Source organism: Macrotis lagotis, chromosome 5 (assembly GCF_037893015.1).
Source record: "Macrotis lagotis isolate mMagLag1 chromosome 5, bilby.v1.9.chrom.fasta, whole genome shotgun sequence".
NCBI classification, from domain to species: domain Eukaryota; kingdom Metazoa; phylum Chordata; class Mammalia; order Peramelemorphia; family Peramelidae; genus Macrotis; species Macrotis lagotis.
Window position 1 is genome coordinate 184,733,443 of NC_133662.1, and position 20,437 is coordinate 184,753,879.

The 20,437-nt window shown below is 36.2% G+C and overlaps 1 protein-coding gene and 1 long non-coding RNA gene across 3 annotated transcripts in view; one reads left to right on the forward strand and one right to left on the reverse strand.

Annotated features, from left to right (window-relative positions):
- The window catches only part of LOC141488175 (uncharacterized), a 33,355-nt gene that overhangs the window by 10,220 nt on the left and 2,698 nt on the right, over positions 1 to 20,437 (forward strand). The window contains exons 2-3 of one of the 2 annotated variants that reach the window (XR_012468601.1): positions 4,329 to 4,398; positions 10,117 to 10,180. This is a non-coding gene — a long non-coding RNA (uncharacterized LOC141488175). Of the gene's footprint in view, positions 1 to 4,328; positions 4,399 to 10,116; positions 12,840 to 20,437 lie in introns of those variants that run through there. The other variant, XR_012468600.1, reaches the window with a different exon arrangement.
- The window catches only part of SFT2D1 (SFT2 domain containing 1), a 37,066-nt gene continuing 24,354 nt past the window's right edge, over positions 7,726 to 20,437 (reverse strand). Inside the window, exons 6-8 of the mRNA XM_074188012.1 lie at positions 19,470 to 19,528; positions 12,633 to 12,662; positions 7,726 to 11,065 (exon numbers count right to left, since the gene is read on the reverse strand). Coding sequence (XP_074044113.1) covers positions 11,026 to 11,065; positions 12,633 to 12,662; positions 19,470 to 19,528 — 129 coding nt within the window. The 3' untranslated portion in view covers positions 7,726 to 11,025. The remainder of the gene's footprint in view (positions 11,066 to 12,632; positions 12,663 to 19,469; positions 19,529 to 20,437) is intronic.

Sequence of the window (20,437 nt, forward strand, 5' to 3'; positions counted from 1 at the left end):
CCCATTTTATGATTTGGAATTATATAGCTAGGTAGGACAGTGTATAGAGAACAAGGCTTGGAATGAGGAAGATTCATCAAGAGCTCAAATCATGCATATTTTACTTACACACACACACACACACACACACACACACACACACACACAAACACAGCCCTTTGACTGATAAATGACAGTTGAAGAGCCTGACAACAGAGATTTTAAATTTTATACAATAATAAAGAGTCTCACATTTATGGAGTGCTTTACAATTTACAAAGGGCCTTCCTTACAATCCAATGAGGTTCATGTTGAAAATATTAACCCGTTTTTCAGATGAGGAAACGGTTCAGACAACTGTGACTCATCCCCAATCAAGAGCTAGTGGCAGAACCAGGATCTGAATACAGATGTCTCCACCTAATGCTACCTCCAGATTATTATGCTCAGGTCTTTTTGTTGTAGTTGTTTGGTCTTGTCCGACTCTTCCTGACCCTACTTGGAGATTTCTTTGCAAAGATATTGAAGTAGTTTGTTATTTCCTTCCTCAGCTCATTTTATGGAAGAAATTGAGGCAGAGTTAAATGACTTGCCCGAAGTTACACCAGCTAGTAAGTGTCTGAGACCAGATTTGAGTTCAGGTCTTCATGACTCCAGGCTAGCAGTCTATCTGTCCCGCACCACCTTGTTAAATTTAAGTTACCTGCATTTCTATGACTGTTTCTGTGAATGATGTGAAAAACCTGGCATAATGCTTTAGTTTCCTCAGAGTCCAGACTATAGCACCCCTTTTGAGTTGGTATTTGCATAGGGTATTCATGTTCTTTGCAGGAATGAATGTTCTACTTTTAGTAACTTGAATAAAGTTCTAATTCTATTGGCACATGGATCTATAACCATGACTTATTTTCAGTGTAATCTGAGAAAACCAAAATCAATGCCCCTTAGGAAAGATGACTTTAATTGGCCAAAGGCCCTGTAGCTCTTGGGACTCTGGTCTATCTAAACTGGTTTTAGGCAGATTCCCAACTCTTGCTGAATCTCTGCCTACTAAACAAACCTCATTTCCATCCACTTCCACCTAACCCTGTCAGTATCCCACCCCCCCATGTGCCCACCCCTTCCACTGTGCTCTCTGAAACTACTCTTCCATAATTAACAAACTTTCTTTCATTTTAGACCTCTACCACCTAGCACTCACTGAGGCATGGATTTCCCAGTGATAATGAATCTGGTTGTATTTTCTCTCTTACCCCACTACTCACTGGCCCTAGCTAGGGAGCTAGAATACTCCTTACTCCAGGTTACATCTTCTAGACTCTCCCAACACTCATCTATCACCCAGTAACCTTTCCTCCACTGAAGTTCACTCTAGCTAAATGTATTATCCAAACCCCATTCTCTATCCCAACTCCTTCCAAAATATTAGTTGCAAGTCAGTAACTTGCTAAATGGAATGAAAGGATTTATCTTTGCATTTCTAATAATCAGGACTTCAACATACATGTTGATATTCTCTTAATTGCCATAATTTCCCATGTCCTCAATCTACACGACTCCTGTGAGAGATTCCTTCACCTCAGCCAAACATAGGAATGGTCATACCCTTGATCTTGCCATTACCCAAATGGATTCTTCTCTCATATTCAAGAACTTCAAAATTTCTTTTTTAAATCATATTTTGTCATTCCATCTTTCACTTCTCATGTCCCCATCATGACACCCACCCCTCCACTGCTCTGGCTACATCCCACCCACACCCCCTTGGTGAACCAACCCAACTCTGCTCTCTCCTTTCCTCTTAAAACCCTTGTCCTTTAGTCCTCACTCCAATCATGCCTTGACAAGTCCCAACCCTGGCTTATTTCTCCTTTCTACTTCTTTTATGTTTTTTTTTGGGGGGGGGGTTGTTTTTGTTTTTTGGCAAGGCAAATGGGGTTAAGTGACTTACCCATGGTCACCCAGCTAGATAATTATTAAGTGTCTGAGGTCACATTTGAACTCATGTCCTTCTGAGTCCAGGGCCAGTGCTCTATCCACTGCACCCCTTTTACTTCTACTCACATGCTGCTAAAACAAGACAGAACTGGCTTCCCCCAAACCCACAATCTCTGTCTCTGAACTACTTTTGTGGTCAGCCTGGTTCCTTGGATAGAAAAAGAACCTGTAATTTCATTGGCACAAGGAACTTATGAACGAGGAAACCCCTTGGTGAGCTGGCTCATGTCAGCTCATCAGCTCCCACAGGTTCAATTATTGCTACCAAACCAAGGAATTCCAGATTTATATAGCTAGCTTTGGTTTTTCCTGAAAGCCAACTGGCTATTAGATATTTTGAACTGGATATTTTCTAGACATCTCAAAATCCACATATCCAAAGCAGAAATTACTGTTACCCTACAGCTTACCCCTTTTGAACTTCACTATTATTAAGGGTACAGCCATCCTTTTGAATTGACCTGGTTCGAAACCTGTCATCCTCAACTCTTCATTCACCCCACATAATCTAATCTGTTGCTAAATCTAGAAATTTCTGTATCCATAGTATCTCTTACACACCCTCTTCTCTATTCACACAGTCAGCAAAATACATCAGCACCTCACCTGGATTATTGAAATGATTCCTAGCCACAAGTGTTTCCTCATTCCAATCATTCTCCACACAATCATCCAAGAAATTTTCCTAAAGTGCAGTTCTGACCATGTCATTCCCTACTCAATAAAATACCAGTGGCTCCCAACTACCTCTAAAATCATATATAAAATTTGGCACTCTTTACAACCTGGTCCTTTCCTATATTTTCAGTTTTTTTTAATACATAACTCACGTACTCTATAGTACAGTCATAATTTACTTGCTACTCTTCCTCTCTTAAACTCTATCTCCTAACTCATTGCTTTTATACTGGTTGTCCTTCACACTTTGAATGTTCTCCCTCATGAAAATCTATCTCAGAATTCCCGGTTCTTTCAAGAAGCAACCCCAATGCTATCATCTCAGGAAGCCTTTCCCAGTCTACGACACCATATGGAACCACACAAGTTGCCACAGTCTTCTCTTCTAAAGTCACCTTCCATCTGCTCCATGTATCATGTACATGCTTATTTGTGAACATATCACCTCTGCCATTAGAAAGTAAGGGACTGGGGTGGCTAGGTGGTGCAGTGGATAGAGCACTGGCCCTGGAGTCAGGAGTACCTGAGTTCAAATCCTGCCTCAGACATTTAATAATTACCGACCTGTGTGGCCTTGGGCAAGCCACTTAACCCCATTGCCTTGCAAAAAAAAAACTAAGAAAGTAAGGGACTGTTTATTCTTTGTATCTCCAGGGTATGGCACAATGTCTTGTACAAAATGTTTCATAAATACCTATTAATAGGCAGGGAATTGGGAAAAGAGGTCAGATTTCAAAATTATGAAACATTGAGTCATACCCATCTATTTTAAAGATGCCTATTCATTCTTCTTGTTTGGGAAACCTTCCATTACTGAATATCCTTCACTTTGTCCCCAAAGAAGGCTTCTACCAAATGGTATCTGAGTCTGTCTCAGTACTTTTGGTGTTCAACTTAGTTCCTCAAATTGCTTTGATGAAAAGGGATAGAGAAAGAAAGAATCTATGATTTCATAGACACAGGGAACTTCTGGATGAGAAAACACCTCTATGATCTAAGTCTTATCAATTCTGATTGGTAAAATTTCAATATAAGCATTCCCACCTTAGCAAAACTACAAATCAGTACTTGTTCATTGTTTTATTGATAGTCTAGACTTATGAAGGTGATAGGGAAAATGTTAGTGATATAAACTTAAAAGTGTTTTGTGATTTGGGGGAGCCAATTCTTAAACAATTACCAGTCTACCCCTAAAGACAAGTCAGGACCTTCTCTGCAACTCAGTCTTGGAGAGTCACCTGAAACAACTAATGGCTGAGTGACTTGTCCAAGGTCCCACAGTCAGTATGTGCCAGAGAGAGGACTAGAGCTCAGGGCTTCCTGGCTTTGAACCACTACCCTGGTGGTTCCCATTCAGTGGTTCACATATTGCTTAAAGGTTCATTATGATGATCCAGGGGGGTTGGACTAAAATTTCTTTAATGGTATAGTAAATAAAAAGTAAATAAAATTGTAGAGATTATGAGTAGCATATTAAATTACCCTGGGGGCTCACAACCCATTGTGTATTGTTGAAGGGCTAGAGCAATAAAAAGACACACTAGGAATGAATATACTATACCATGGTGGCTCCCTGTTTTGAGGACAGTTCCAGAGAGGATTGTGAATATAGAAAATCAGAAAATTAGAAGGAATCTTTGAGAGTATTATTAACTCTGACCCCTTCATTCCAGGGCTAAAGAAACAATTTACAGAAATGAAGCAACTGTATAGAATGAAGTGATGACCAAGCTCCTATGGGAAGTAAGTATCAGAAATAAGAGTAAAATCCAGCTATATCACTAGTCTATGCAAAGGCTGATTCTTCTATTCCATCTCACAGTTCTTGACCAATCAGTAGAAAGAGAATGGGGTGTCCTGTAGTCCAAAGAAGTCACTTTTTTTCACTCTATCCTCAGGAATGAGTTCTACCCATCAATAAACACTTCCACAATTCCAGAGTCAAAATGACTAAGAAAGATCTACCAAGTACTTTCATGGTGACCTCTGTCTTGTGGTCTAGGGAACAGAATGAGCCAAGAGACTATTGAAAGTGGTATTCTAGTGCTAACATTTGTGTATTTTCTTCAACTTTTCATAACCATTTTGTAAAATGGGCAGTCTGAAAGGGCTGGTGGAATCTCTGTCACAAGTTGCTATGTTTTCCCTATTTCTTCTGAGGCTCCATCTAGAGAAACTTATTAATATGCTAATTATGTATTATTGCTTATATCAATATATAATCATATAATACATGAATATATGTAAATTACAATTTATACTTGCATAGAGGTTTTTATAAATATGAAGTTTTAATATAAGTACTCATTAAACTTGTATTAGATACAAAGCCCTATGCTGTAGGCTAGGAAATAAATATGAAAAAGAAAATAGCTTTTTGTCCTCCAAAAACTATTATGGCTCTTGACCTGACATGAGTATTTCAATATAACTGGTTTTCTTTGCAGTCCCATGCAATGATGTAGTTTAAATAGTATCCGCAACCTGAGGAAGGAGAGATTATTCTCATTTTATAGATGAGGAAACCGAGTCAGATAATGTGACTTGCCCAGCTAATAAGTGTCTGAGGTCTTATTTGAATTCAGGTCTTTTTGACTCCAAGTTTAACACTCTAATCAATGTTCCTCTTTACTGCCTACAATATATTTTGTTTTATACATTTAAAAAAATTTTCTAGAATGGCCAAAATGGCTCATCACACCTCTCGAACAGGAAAGATAAGACATATTTATCCATGGGGGGGGGGGGGGGGTTTAACTGAAGTCATAGCCCTTTTTAATAATGAGATCAAATGAGGATACCAGTATAACTCAGTAAAGGTTACTATGCTTCAGCCAACAGAAGAGGGCACTCTGAAGTATATATGCCATTGATCTCAAGTCTAGCTATATTTTCCCCTGGCAACATAGCTGGTCTCATTAGTCTATAAGTCAGCAATCCTCAAAATTTTTTATCTCGGTCCCTTTATACTCTTAAAAATTGAGAACCCTCTAAGAGCTTCTGTTTAGAGGGGTTAATTTATAGATAAAAAGATTATTAATAGAATGTAATAGAAATGAATATCATTGTGAAAATAATTTTAACCTTGCTGACCCCCTGAAAGGGTCTCAGGAACCCAGAACACACACACACACACACAGAATTGCTGACAAGAGAGTCAAGGTATTTGTGAATATATGCTCAGTTTCTATCCACTAATGAAAAAAACTATATTTCTCCTATTCCTGCTATGCCTCAATGGCATTTAATCATTTAAGAATTTTGTATATGTGTGTGTGTGTGTGTATATATATACATGCACACACATGATAGTAGAGAAATGGCATATATACCTATATTCATGTATGTGTATATAAATATATATCAGAGAGGTAGATATATCTTTACCACAATAGAAAAAGGAATGACCCCATATATTAAACACAGTGAAGATTGGTTTCTACTGAGACCAAGCAGTCTAAATTTGGGGATCTACAGGTAATTAAAATCAAAGAAAACAATAAAACAGCAACCTTCAGGAGGATCAGGAACACAAACACAGACCAAATTCGGGATACAAATACACCAAGCTCTTTAAGTCGCTCAGGTCCAGGCTGGGCAGGAATCTGGACCACACGAGAACTGCTGCTCCAGGAGTCCAATCTGAAGGCAGCCTGCTCTTCTGCTGTAGCTCCACCTCCAGCTTCCTATACATTCATTGTGGAACAGTCTCACTATCCAAAGATTTATCAAGGGAAAGCAGCTGCAGAGCTGCTTGAAGAAAGCATCCTAATAGGTAATTTTTGTCTCTCCCTGGCTTTCTCCTAAGTTTTCACTGACACTGGAAACAATCCCGAACACTGAAAAACTGAAACAGCCATCTTAGAAAGCAATTTAGTACTATGACCAAGTCAAGAATATCAACAAGTATTTGTTAAATAAGGATTATGAGCAAGGCACTATGCCAAGCCCTAGCGCTACAAAGTAGGCAAGACTCCAGATCCTGCTCTTAAGGAGCTCACAGTTTAATGGAGGAGACACCATGGATATAACTACGTCTGAACAAGATACATAAAATAAAATTAGGGATAATCACAGAGGGAAGACACCAACATTAACAAATATCAATCAATAAATATTTATTAAGTGCCTGTGTTAGTTCCTACACCAAAGGAGAGAAAAGACAATTCCTGTCCTCAAGGAGCTTAGATAATTATATTATATGTATATATATATATATATATATATATATATATATATATATATATATATATATATATAGTGATTCAGAAATAGGCCTATACCCTAAAGACAGCAAAGAAAAAGGGCCCATATGTACAAAGATATTTATAACAGTTCTTTTGGTGGGGACAAAGAACAGGAAACTAAAGTATAATCAACTGGGGGAATGGCTGAAAACATCATGGCATAAGAACATACTGGAATACTACTGGGCTGTAAGAAAAGATGAACAGCACAACTTCAGAAAATACCTAGGAAATGAGTGAAATAAGCAGGACCAGGGCACCTTGAAAGACCCAAGTGTTATACTCAATGATGGCCAACCAGGATTCCAGAGGATGAAGAATGCTCACCCAGTTTCAGACCAACCTTCATCCCAATAACTCTTTGGCTCTTTCTTGCAGTGTAGGAGTGTCAGGAAGAGATCTATAGAATTTCTTATTCTCATAACTCCATCCTCCCTGGTTTCCTCTCCTTGCATGACCCTGGGCCATGAAATACTATGTGTTAAGAACTGTGATGTAAGAATGCAAATGTGCTGTTCACTGACAAGAGTAAAATTTGTTACACAATTCTTCCAGCTCTTTTCCCCATTTTTTCATCAGTTTATAATCTTCTAGATTCTTCCTCAAAGATCTCAAAGTGGTTAGGCTTCACTGGGAGTTGTTCCAACTTCCTGTAAACTCATCTTCCTCAGCAACACTTCTCAATCATTTAAAGAATTTTGTATATATGTGTGTGTGTGTATATATATATACACACACATACACACACACATCTACATATACACATGATAGTAATGACATATATATATATATATATATATATATGTATGTATGCACATATTCATGTACAGACCAAATTCTTTCCCTGTATTCCCTCTTAAGATTTTACAAATGAGCTTTGATTCTAAACAGGAGTTGCCCTTTGACATCCTCCCCCCACTCCAACAGGAGAACCAATATCTCAAATAATTTCAAGGCCTTCTGGTCTTCCTGTTGGGGCTATTACTTTAGGTCAGTTAAGCTTCTGGTTGACAGCCCAAGGGAGCTATTCTTTTATCCATTTTCCAACTGAACCCGCATTTCAATGACTAGTTTAAATAAAACAGACTAGAGATCTTTTCATTTTAATTTTCATCTTTTCATTTTATTTCACTTTAACAAGTTGGTATTTTAGCCATAAAGATTAAGTGGAAATAGCTTCCCACAGTGCTAACTAGTAATTTGACTATTATAATCATTTCTCATTTTTATGAAATTCAGTATTTGTCACACCTAGAACCTTCCAATTCTCTTCTTGAAGACATCATTTATAGACTTAAGATTTCTTTCTATACAGTAAAATCTTTGGCATTTCTTATTTCTTGATCTGGAAGCAAATATTTTCAACAAATTTTTTTGTCTTTCTCTGGGCTTAACCTTGCATTGATGTCACCAACGATTAAACATATTCGGATTTAATTTAAAGGATCTGAACACAAGTTGTTATTTATATTCAGAATGGTTCTCTGGCTTATTTTCATTAGGAGTTGTACAAGATAACCAAGAATTACATGACGGTTGTTTTTGTAGCATTTGTATACATGACAAAATTAACTACACCAACTCCTTTATTTGCATCTCTGGGCTATGAGTTATTCTTTCACTTCACTATAGTTTTTGCTTTCTGGTTTCCTTTATAATAAGAATGTCAATGTTGTCAGATTCAGTTCCTCCAATCAACTCATTTGTTGGTGGACAAAGTCTAATTCCCCTATTTTACAGATGAGACTGAGGTTGAGAGATTGTGACTTGCCTGGTCAAACAGCAAGCATTTGAGCCAAGTTTCAAACTCTTTCTCCATCCAAGTCCAGAATTCACAACACTGTGAACTTGTTGTTCATCACACCATCAATGAACTCAGCTGTAAAACAGTTCTATAATAGAGTGACTTGGATAAAAGAATAGATGACTTGCTCACAAAATTTGCAGACTATATAATACTAGGTTTTTCAGCTAGCATACTAGATGACAATCGTTCAAAAAAAGGATTCAGAAAGATCTTAGCAGGCAACTTACACTGGGCTAAAACTAATAAAACTTAATAAGGATAAGTAGAAAATCTTGCTTTGGCTTAAAAATTAAATTTCACAAGTGCATGATAGAGGAGGAATAGAAAATCTTCCTAAGAAAATATTTGGGGCTTATAATAGAATGCATATTCAATATGAATTGCAAGGGTGTTGTGGCAGTCTAGAAAGCTAATGCTACATTAGGAGGGAGTATATAGTATCTGGAATAAGGAAGTGATGGTCCTACTGTAAGCTGTCTTGGTCAAAAAAAAAAAAACCTTCAGCAGTATTGTATTCTCTTCCAAGACGGTAGGAAGAAGCCTGGAGGAAGAAAATCAGAAGGATCTCTGGTTCAGTAAGGAATCAGGGGTATGTAGCCTGGAGAAGACATGGGGGTGGAAGAGATATGCTGCTTTCTTCCAAGTATTGATTAGGGGATGTCCTATGAAAGAGATTTGTTTTGCTTGATGCTAAAGAACAGAAGAAAGGGGCAGTAAGAGAGAGAGGTAAAAAAAGACAAGTTCCTAACAATTAAGAGTGACCCCCAATTGAATGGTTCGACTTGCAAGGATACTGGTTTTCTTCCCTTCACTAAGCCATGGCTGAATGACCACTTGTCAGATATACATATTAGATAGCATCATTTTTCACATATGGATTGGACAAAATTGATTCTACTCTCGCTTGAAACCCTGAAATTTGGTGATTTATGAAATACAATGCTTTTTAATAAATAAAGGTATCTTCTTTTTTTAAAAGTTTCTGTGATGTTTCTGGCACATAGTAGGCACTTAAATTAGAGCATAATCTCCTGGAAACCAGAACTGTTTCATCATTCCCATTGTAGCACCTATCACAGTGCAGTCACCTAATAGGAGCTTAACAAATGTTGATGATCAACTGGATTATGTAAAATGCTCTTATCTGAGATCAGTGATTTTTTTTTTTTAGGTTTTTGCAAGGCAAATGGGATTAAGTGGCTTGCCCAAGGCCACACAGCTAGGTAATTATTAAGTGTCTGAGACCTGATTTGAACACAGGTACTCCTGACTCCAGGGCCGGGGCTTTATCCATTGTGCCACCTAGCCACCCCCTCAAAGTGATTTTGTTTTTTAAAATATTATGAGAACTGCATTTCAATATAAATGTTTTTCCTTTGTAATACTACATATTTTATGTACTTACAGACATTATGCTGTAAAGGAGTCCAAAGGATTAGCTCACAACCAAAGGATGCACATTGAAGAAAAGGTAAAGAATTATTCTAATGCTGATGGGAGCAAATTAGCACAGAGAGAAGAAAGAGTGAATTTTTTAAAATGTAATATCTATCTCAGGGAAAGAAAAGTAAAGAGCCAGGAATGTTTAGGAGCTGGGAGAAAGCCTTCAGAAAGTGAGCACAAGCTTTTCACTTAGCTTTCTATGATTCTATACATTCTAAATCACCTCTTTTCAACTTTTCTCAAATCAGTAGAAAGATAATGAGATTACAGGGAAGGCAAAACTGCCTACATAATTAAAACACTTTTGGGAGGGCAGAGGAGAACAGATATATAGGTGGGGAACTATTAATACCATCTATCTCTCATCTCTCCTTTAATAATTGATACAGATAATCATTTTTCAATTTTTCTTTTATTTCAAAATTATAATGATTTATATATTAATTTGTTTGCTATACATAATATGCAACTCAATCTAAAGAAAAACTACTTCACATTTCAAGAAAAACAATGATGTCTTAGAAAAATTATAAAGGGCCAGAAAATTGTATATACCCTGCTGTAGATTTATATGCTTCAAACAAATACAAATCTCAAAGCAGTCTAAAAGAAGCTATATAAGTGACTTATAAAATAATTAAGCTCTATGATTAAAATTTCCTGTTCTTTGGAAAACCACAATAATGGCACATTGTGAACTTAAGACAAAAATATTTACAGTTTAATTAAACATAAAAGGTTTTACTCAGTATAAAAAATGTTAAATTATTGCAACATAATTTTAGAGTGGAAATTAATTTTGAAGAATTATGTTTCACCAAGAAAACTGGACATCAGTAAAAAAAATTTCCTCTTCAAAAAAGTTTCTTTATTTTAACTTATCAGAGAGGCACAGCATTTCTTCACTGCATCCCTAGGGAGATGGAAGGAGGAGGGAGAAAAAGGTCAGAATGTAATAATCTTCCTATAAACATGCCTACTAAAAACTTTTCTTACCAGTAAGTCCTATATAGACTCTAAAGGTCAAATGCCATTAAAGTAATCTTAAATGTAATATTGCGATATAATACAATTTGTTGTCTTGATAGTAGTGAAAAAAGTCATTACTAGATCTTGGAAACCTTTTTGTTTTGGTAGCTATTACAAAAAGATTTTAATTACCATGAAAGTGATTTCACTTGATCAAAATAATTTAGCTAACAAAAAGAATGATACCAACAATGATACCAAGTGATAATAAACTAGAGGTCCAATTTTTCAAATGTAAAATTTAGATACAAGATACAATTAAAAGAAAAATGAAATGAAATCTATATTAACTTGTCACGTTGAATACATTTTGGGCAGATAATTATTTCTATTTTGGATTATCATTTCATACTGAAATTCAAACTAGTAAAAAATGCTGGTATAGTGTTAGAATCAAGTGGTGCTTTATCATAAAGAAATCTTGAATGCTGTTCTGAATAGGTAAAAATTTTTGTAAAGGTACCCATCATTTTCAAGAAGCCTTAAGATTACTGGGATAAACAGACAAAAAGCTGGGGCAAGAGATTTCCTAATAGCAAAGTTCACTGGAGACAACTACTAGTCTTCTGTCTCTGCCAACAACCCTTGTAAAAGGTTGGTAGCCAAGTGTGAGAGGAAGAGAATGGAATGAAAATGGAAATAGATATCTACCAAGATTTCAAGATACCCTGGTGGATTTTTAATATACTTGGCAGAAGTCTTCCTTTTGCACCTATAAATGATTTAATTTTTTTTCTTTCAAATTTTATGTCCCAATATGAAGGAATAAAAGATTAAACTAATTTTCTGTATTATTAAAAAGTATGATTCTGCCACCCCACCCCCACCCAAACCTGGTACCTTGCATATGTTACATTTGTGTAAAAGAGGAATGGATCTCATTTTTTCCTCTTAAAAATTGCATAAATCTCTTTAACCATATGGAATAAAGATATTCCAGCAATTCTGGCTTTAAAGTTATATGCCAACAGACTCCAATCTCTGCATCCCTACTAATTTTCATGCTTAAATGAATTATGTTTCAGGAAATTTGCCCTCTTACTGCAAAATATTTCTTTTACCCTCTCTACTGAATAGGCATTCTCTGACTTTTAGATCCAATAATGAAACCATAATTAAGAAACTAATAAACAACCCAAGATTGTACTCAAAACTTTATATTTATATTTATGGATGTAAAGTAAATAAATTATACATATATATATTTTTATGGATATAATTTCTTTACTCTTTCCATCTAATTCTGTTATATCAAAATATATAGGACACTTGTCACCTCTCAGATCTCTCTCACTCTCTCTTCCATAATTTACTTCTTATATTAAAGAAAACAATTAAAGAAAATAGTCACCTCCAAAAGCTATTTTTAAAAGATCTTGTCAAATTTGACATTCCACATTGGCAGTTTAGAAGTATGTAGAAAAAAAGGGAAGAGATGAAGATAAACTTACCTTGCATATGGGATATATGATAAACTATACCTGTAAGAGAAAGACAAAATTATTGGGATTTTCAAGTATACAGATTTGTTAAACTTACTAAATCATTTTAATATACTAAAACAAGTAAAGCAGTTAGGTATAATAAGTAAAATTACCTCTTGTGTTATATGATTTTAAAAAAATGAAAGAGATCAGTAAGAACTAATTATACTTCCAAGATATCTCAGTGTTAAAGGAATTGGTCACCCATTATATACCATATTGACCAAGAAAAATAAAAGAAATGAGATACCAATTTCAATTCTCACAAGATCAAATTGACTTCTTCACAGTAATAATCTTATTAAACATCACAAGTTGAAGCACAGTTGCTGGTATAATCCATTCAAGATCTCCTTCCTAGGTAATCTGGATGCTTTAAATTACTATTGTTGAGTCTGGTCATACAAAGAGTTCTGAATCTACTTAATTATTTTATCTCTTCTAGCCTACATCTTTCCAATTTTACCACAAGAATAAGTATGAGATTTTGTTAAATGCCATGTTAAAACCTGAGTTACCTGTAGTTAAGTAAACTATAAATCACCTAAGCTTTTCCTGATTTCAGTCTAATTACTTCCTCAAAGGAGGAAATAGTTAATTTGCCATAATGCCACTGTGGATAGTGGGCTTGAAGTCAGAAGGATTTGAATTTAAATCCAACCTCACTAATATGACCTAGGGCAAATCACTAATATCTGTATGTCTCGACTTCTTCAACTCTAAAAGAGGCAAATAGTAGAACCTACTTCCAGGGTTATGAGGATCAAATATGATAATATTTGTAAAGAATATCATAGGTCCTAGAAGTTAGCAAGAGCTATATAAAAGTTAGCTATTATTTATGTACTCAAATTTTGCCACAATTAAGATCCAATTCAACAAACTGTAATTTGTAAGAGTCAGTTCTTCCCTTTTTTTGAAAATGGAGATATTTGCTCTTCAAGAGTATAGTATTTTTCCACATTCATCATGATCTTTCAAAGATTACTTTGAAATTGAAACATGAATTTGAAAGAAAGTTTAGCAATAATGTATCTGCAAGTATCCTGGGATGAAGCTCATTTAATGGAATTTGATGCCTTTTAACTGCTGGCAACTAGTTGTCCTATTATGATCTTACTCTTAAGTTCCCAAACTCTATTAGTAGTCTCTTTTGCTATGTCTTTTCTAGTCTCAAAGTCACTCTCCTTAGCAAAGAGAGTTCAACTTTACTCCCATCATGTTATTTTCCCTTCCACCTTCAGCAGTCATCCTCTTCCTCCTCTGATCCTTTTCTGCACCTCAAGAGTTACATCTGAAGTCATGAATTTTACTCCCATTTTCTTTCTCCAGGATTGTCTTCTAAAAATTAACAAGCTTTTCTATTATTGTTCCCTTTATGAAGTAGTTATTTCTTTTTCCTTTATAGCTTAAATGCCCTTTTTCCTGAGAAACATGTTATCTATCCCTGTTAGATGGATTCCATCCCTCACAAGGAGCCCATTATTCTCATATTTTGAGCTATAATTCAAAAATTCAAATCCCATTTTTAAACAAAATCTTTCTCTCCAGTAATATATCCCCCCCTTCAAAAAAGAAAAAAAAAAGGGAAGAAAGTAAAGGCTCCTTCTTCCACTATAAAAAAATAAAGGCAAGGGGCAGTTAGGTGATGAAGCAAGCACTGGCCCTGGAGTCAGGAGGACCTGACACACACCTGCTGTATGACCTTGGGCAAGTCACTTAACCCCATTGCCTTGCTAAAAATAAAAAAAAAAGCAGTTCTTCATTTCTCCTGCTCACTAGGTAAGTGAAGAGACATCTCTCAATCCCTATTACCTTCTCCTCTAGGATAGAAGTCAGGCACATTCTGAGCCTAGCTATATACGACAGAAAGACATCTGAGCCTAGCTATATATGGCAGAAAGACAAACACTATGCACTTTTTGTGGTATACTACAACATTCTCCTTGTCTTCTGTACTTCTGAGAAGAAAAGTTTTTGTGGCTGTTGTGTCCATTATCCTTGTATGGCCAATTGTCTGTTCTGCCTGCAGGAAGTTACTGAGGAAAACTTCATTTGTTTATTGCCATCTTGCTAGCTTGCTCAACTATCTGTGACTGGTCATCAATGATGTCCTGAGAAAGGCCCACAGTACCTTGAAAATGTTGACATTCATTGCTGTGTTGACTTAAGCTTAAGTGTCTCAAGAAAAAGACACTGAATATTCTTACTCAGAGACAGAACATAAATGAAAATGTTAAAGGACTTTTTTCAGGAAGTTCACTTTTAGTTTCTATAACTAAATGGAAAACTTACCATTTGCTATTTTGGACAAAAATAAGTGTCTTTCAAATAGTTTTACACATAATCAAACTGGATATGTAGTGCAGAGAACTACATATCCTTGGAGTCTGGACACTTGGGCTCTTGTTCCAGCTCCACTGTTTACTTCTGCAACTTTAGGCAAAGTACTCAATTACTATGGAGCTCAAATTCATTAACTATGAAATGAGAGGGCTCAACCAGATGATCCCATGAATCAGTCTAGTAGACTGTCAGACTAGTTCTAATTTTAGGAAACAATGTATTCATCTCTATTACTATATTGGTTCAAGTTTTCTATCATCTTTACTATAAAACAACAATTACAAATGAGTGTTTTGAAAATAAAAAGTGACAAACTTTGGCATCTTTCATCATCAAAAGACTGGGAAAAAAAACCATATCAGATTCAGTCTATTTGAATCTCCAGTATTAGTAATCCAAGTAATAGCATTACACTTTGCTGTAATTATAAAGAAATTGGTGACACTGGTTCACATCAGAAACTTTTCATTAAAAATTCATTATAAAACATGCCTTAACATCAAATTTCTAATTAAGAGACATAATTCCTTTAATTTGCAAAAAAATTAATGCAACAGCTGGTCTTCTCTTCAGCCCTCAAACTACTGAGTCACTGTTTTTAGCAAACACTTATTAAAAATAATTTTAAAAGACTTGGTTGTATGTATCATTCATCAAGTTATAAAATGTATTCCCCCTAAATTTCAAACAATAGGAATTTTTTTGCTCCTTCTGTAACAGTATACAGCCTTTGAATGAAATCCTTTTAAAAACGTAGGAGATATGGGGTGGCTAGTTGGCACAGTGGACAGAGCACCAGCCCTGGAGTCAGGAGAGCCTGAGTTCAAATCCGGCCTCAGATACTTAATAATTACCTAGCTGTGTGGCCTTGGGCAAGCTACTTAACCCCATTGCCTTGCAAAAAAAATGTAGGAGATAGCAAAGGACTAGAGAAAACAGGAGTTATTATTATTAAGGATATCATAAGTCTTAAAAGAAAATAAAGAAAAATACTCTAATTGCACAATGTTTTTCAACTGAGAAATGTAGAAATGTGTCCAACCATAACAGTGAAGATTCTCACAAGACTTGTCAGAATGGATGATTACAATCCATTTCTGGTGATTCATACAGACAAATTTATAATGATAAATAGAAACCAGGAGAAATCGTAGTCATAGTTTACAAAATCTTGGTGAAATCAAAGACCTTAGGTGAAAAGAAATCGTTTCCACTACTCAGTAAAAGAAGACAAGGCATACAGATAAAAGAAAACCAGATTTGGAAAATGAATAGCTGGTTAATAAGATGGTTGTGTGTGTGTGTGTGTGTGTGTGTGGGAAATGGTATATAAGGGTAGGATTTGGGTTTCTAGACTACAGCTTGCAATGCACTACTGCACACCTAACCATTACTGTATTCTAAGCTCTTTTAAGTACTATTACTATCCACATTTGATAGTTAAGGAGACTGCAGCAGACAGTGGCTTGCCCAGGGTTGATGCCATGGAAACATTAAGTAGAAAGCAAATAGTTAAATTCTTTGCCTTTCAATAGTAGACTGCCCCATGAGCTTTGCTAACCTGGTGAAAAGTAGATCATAAAAAAAAAAAATGATGTTAACCCCATGGGGAAAAGTTTGTTCCCACTCCTGAGAACAGTCCTCCCCTATCCCAGACATTGAGATGAAAACATCCATCTGTGTACTCTGTATTCTCTGTCAGTTAGACAGGGACACACTGGGAGAATTCCACAAGGACAGGGAAACAGAGATAGGAGAACATGATAACGAACTGTTAGCTTCTGTCACTCCTGAAAACTGATGTAATCCTCTTCACTCCACCTGCATCACAACCCCCCACACCCTTCTCAGCATGCAGGCCATCCCCTGAACCCCTATGTGAATTCTAGCTTCCCCCTGCTAGCTGCTTTATCTACTAGGGACAGAGCCCACAGGCAATTCCTTATACCTGAAAAATAAAACTTATCCATCCCCTTATCACCCTGAGTTAGAGTTGTTGTGAAATTCTTTCACTGTTCGAACCCAAGTTCAACCCTGAGCCTCACACTAGTAAGTATCAGAGGTCACAGGTGAACTCAGGTTTTCCTGACTTCTCACCTCCACCTCACTTATCAAGCACATTTTCTCCTCATCCAGCCCCTAATTCAGACCACAAGAGACACCATTTGTAAAGTGCCCAGCACAGGGCCCAGCACAATCAGGAACGCTGGACTCCTCCCTCCTTTCTGGCCTCCAGGATAGCCTCCCTAAGGCCCCAGGGCTGCTCCCTTCAGGTTACTCATCTGTGAAATAGGGATGAAGACCTATGGCACCAAAAGGCAAGTGCTTTAAAGTGCTCAGCACAGGCCAGACCCACAGTGAGCACCAAAGCTTGTTTTATTCTTTTTTTTCCTTTGAACTAAAAAGAAATAAGGAGAGGAAAAACAGCCACCAAGAAAGTAAGAAGAGAGTAACTGAAGTTAAAAAAAAAAATGTTCACACAACAAAAAATCTATAACAGGAGCGAGAGTCCAACTGGCCTCTGATGTGAAGATGACAGAGCCTACACAAGAAAGCCACTGGGGGACTCCTAACCAGAATACAGCTTTAGAAAGGTATCTCTTATCCAAAGGAAATAAGATAGGTCAAAAGAGGAAGAAACTAGTTTTACGAACCAAGAAGATAAGTGAGGTGGGGGGATTGTCTGTCCTTCATTATCAAAGAAGACCCAGACATCAGGGAGGTGATGCCATGACAAGCACATGAATTGAATTTGAGTGTGGAGGGGTTGTGCTAAGTCACCAGGCCCCCTTTCTCCTCCAGAGCCACCTGGATCCAGTGGCCAGATAGGAATCAGAACAACTGGAGATAGTCCTGGATGTGGAGGAATCGGAGTTTAGTGACTTACCCAAGGTCACACAGCTAGTGAGTATCAAGTGTCTGAGGCCGAATATGAACTCAAGTCCTGATTCCAGGTCAGAACTCAATCCATTGTGCCACCCAGCTGCTAAGGTCTATGCTTACCAGTAGAGAGGTCTAATAACTAACATCCTCTGCAAGTACGAGAAACTGTCCAAATTCAAGCACAAATATAAGTTTAATATAATTATCTTAAAGGGGACAATTCTTAATGGCACAGAGCACGTTCAGGTCAGTGCCTCCTTGCTGAATGGTCAGAAATTGAATTTCTTAATTTCCCAAGTCTGAAGGGTCTTCATAGCAAGCTGAAGCAACCACCATTTCTAGCAACCCTACAATTGCAAGGAGGAAAATATGGGTTCACCTCCATGGAACTGCACATCCCTCATGACAACATGCTGCTTTGTTCAGTTCCTGCCAACTACAATAACTGTTCTGGGATAGATATGACTAAGCAGTAAAACATATTCAGCCAGAGCAGAGGAAGGCTATTCCCCCATGATACACATTAAGGAAGCTGCAAGGTGATTCCCCTGACTAAAATTCTTCTGCCTTTGAATAATCATTTGGAATCTGCTAGTCAAACCTCAGAAAGAGGAGAAAACTCTACTGTTTTATCCTCAATTAGGAAGTGATGTCAACCACCCTAGAATGGTCCCCTAGGTCAATCAAATCTCAAGGACAGATTCAGTATCTAAATAAGTAAAAGCTAGCTTACATGAGGACAAAAGATTAGGAAACTACTCTCAACACAAGAAGGAACTCAAAAAACAATTTCAATTCTGAAAATATGTAAAACAGATAAGAGTCAGCAGTGAAGGAACTATGTAAAAGTGTGCCATGCTACTGTAAGAATGAGCTAGGGCTGATCAGGAAACATACAAACAACAAAGAGGGATTTTTTTTTTGAAAAGTACTTTTAGTAGCACTACTGGAAAGAGTTATCAAAGAAGGGATGGCCACTTCTCATAGTGGTTACAGATAAAATATTAATTTAAGAAAATAAAGAAAATGCTTTATTTACAGAATGGGCAAGGATACAATGAGAAAATTCTAGCTTTTGATGGGTTTAATTATCCAGGTCAAATAAATTGTAACATCTTCATATAATAAAAGAACTAGTAAATGCTGACCTATTGTGAATGATATCTTAAAGTCATGATGAACAAGCCAGTCTTTAAACAGCAAGGTGAATGACAGACACCTGGTCATCTTTGTACAAGGTATGGGCTAAGTTACATGGCCACTGAGATCCCTCTGAACTCCGAAATTTGATGAGGTATTAATTTAAATGTATTCAATAATATAGCTTATAAGCACAATATCTAAACTTTATTATAAAAATATAATCAATTGTTCAAAATGTAAACTATCTGATTTCAACAAATGCTAGAGATATTTGCTCTGATGATATGAGCTCAGAAACTTCTCTAAAGAAGTTAAATACACAGTTCTGTCTCAGATTACAAAAAGCAGAAAACTGTTGTTTTAAATTTCATAAATTCAAGAGGAAAAGAGCCTAGGTAATAATGATTTAACATCAGTATAAAAAGAACTTACCAACTCATTGCCAAAAATTGCAATATGCAGAAAAGTAGGGCCAATCCTTTTTTATTCCACTAACAGAAAAACAAAAAATATAAATTAGTAGGAACACTTTACAGTATGTTTTCATCTCAAGATTCAATTCATGACTATGACTACTTTTAAGCACCCTGAAAGTGGACTTTTGGCATCTATTTTTATTAAATGTGCAATCCAGCTGAACTGAAACTCTAGAACTGCTTATGTTTTCCATATCCTAGGCTTCACTTTACCAGTTAACTATTTCTCTTCAATATTCAATAGTTTCAAAAAAAAGTTTCTGAAAGTAACTGCTTTTAGGCCAAGAACACAAACTGTTCAGGAAATTGAATCCCCCCCCTCCCCCAATCTAGTACTAAAATTCAATCATTGTTGTGATTCCTCTCAATTTTTTGGCAGCCTTCAATTTTTGCAAGGTCCAAAATTCTTTAGGTTTCACTTCCTTCCATTTGCAACTCTGGAGTTTTTCTGAGTTTGATTGATGTGTTTTTAAGAGGAAGTCCTCACTTTATCTTGATCTTTTAAATATTATTTACATTTTGGATTCTTTTTTTTTCAAATTTAAACTTTTTTTTTGTCATCCCAGAGGTAACACCTTATGATCAAATTAACAAAAATGAGAAACTCATTATTAGGAGAACTGTAGGAAGGATGAAGCTGTGAATTGGTTCAACTGCTCTGGAAAATAAGAAATTATTCAAGAAAAGTTTCGTAACCATTCATGTCATTTGACCTAACAAATCCCACAACTAGGATTATGTTCCAAAGAGGTCATGTATATTAAGAAAAGACCCATTTATGGAAAAATATTCACAGCAGCATTACTTGTTATAACAAAAAAGAGTATAAACGAAAAACATGACCAAAACAGGAATGGTTGGATACATTATGGTATATGAGCATCAGAGGAATAAAGAATGATGAAAATGAAGAATTAAATATAA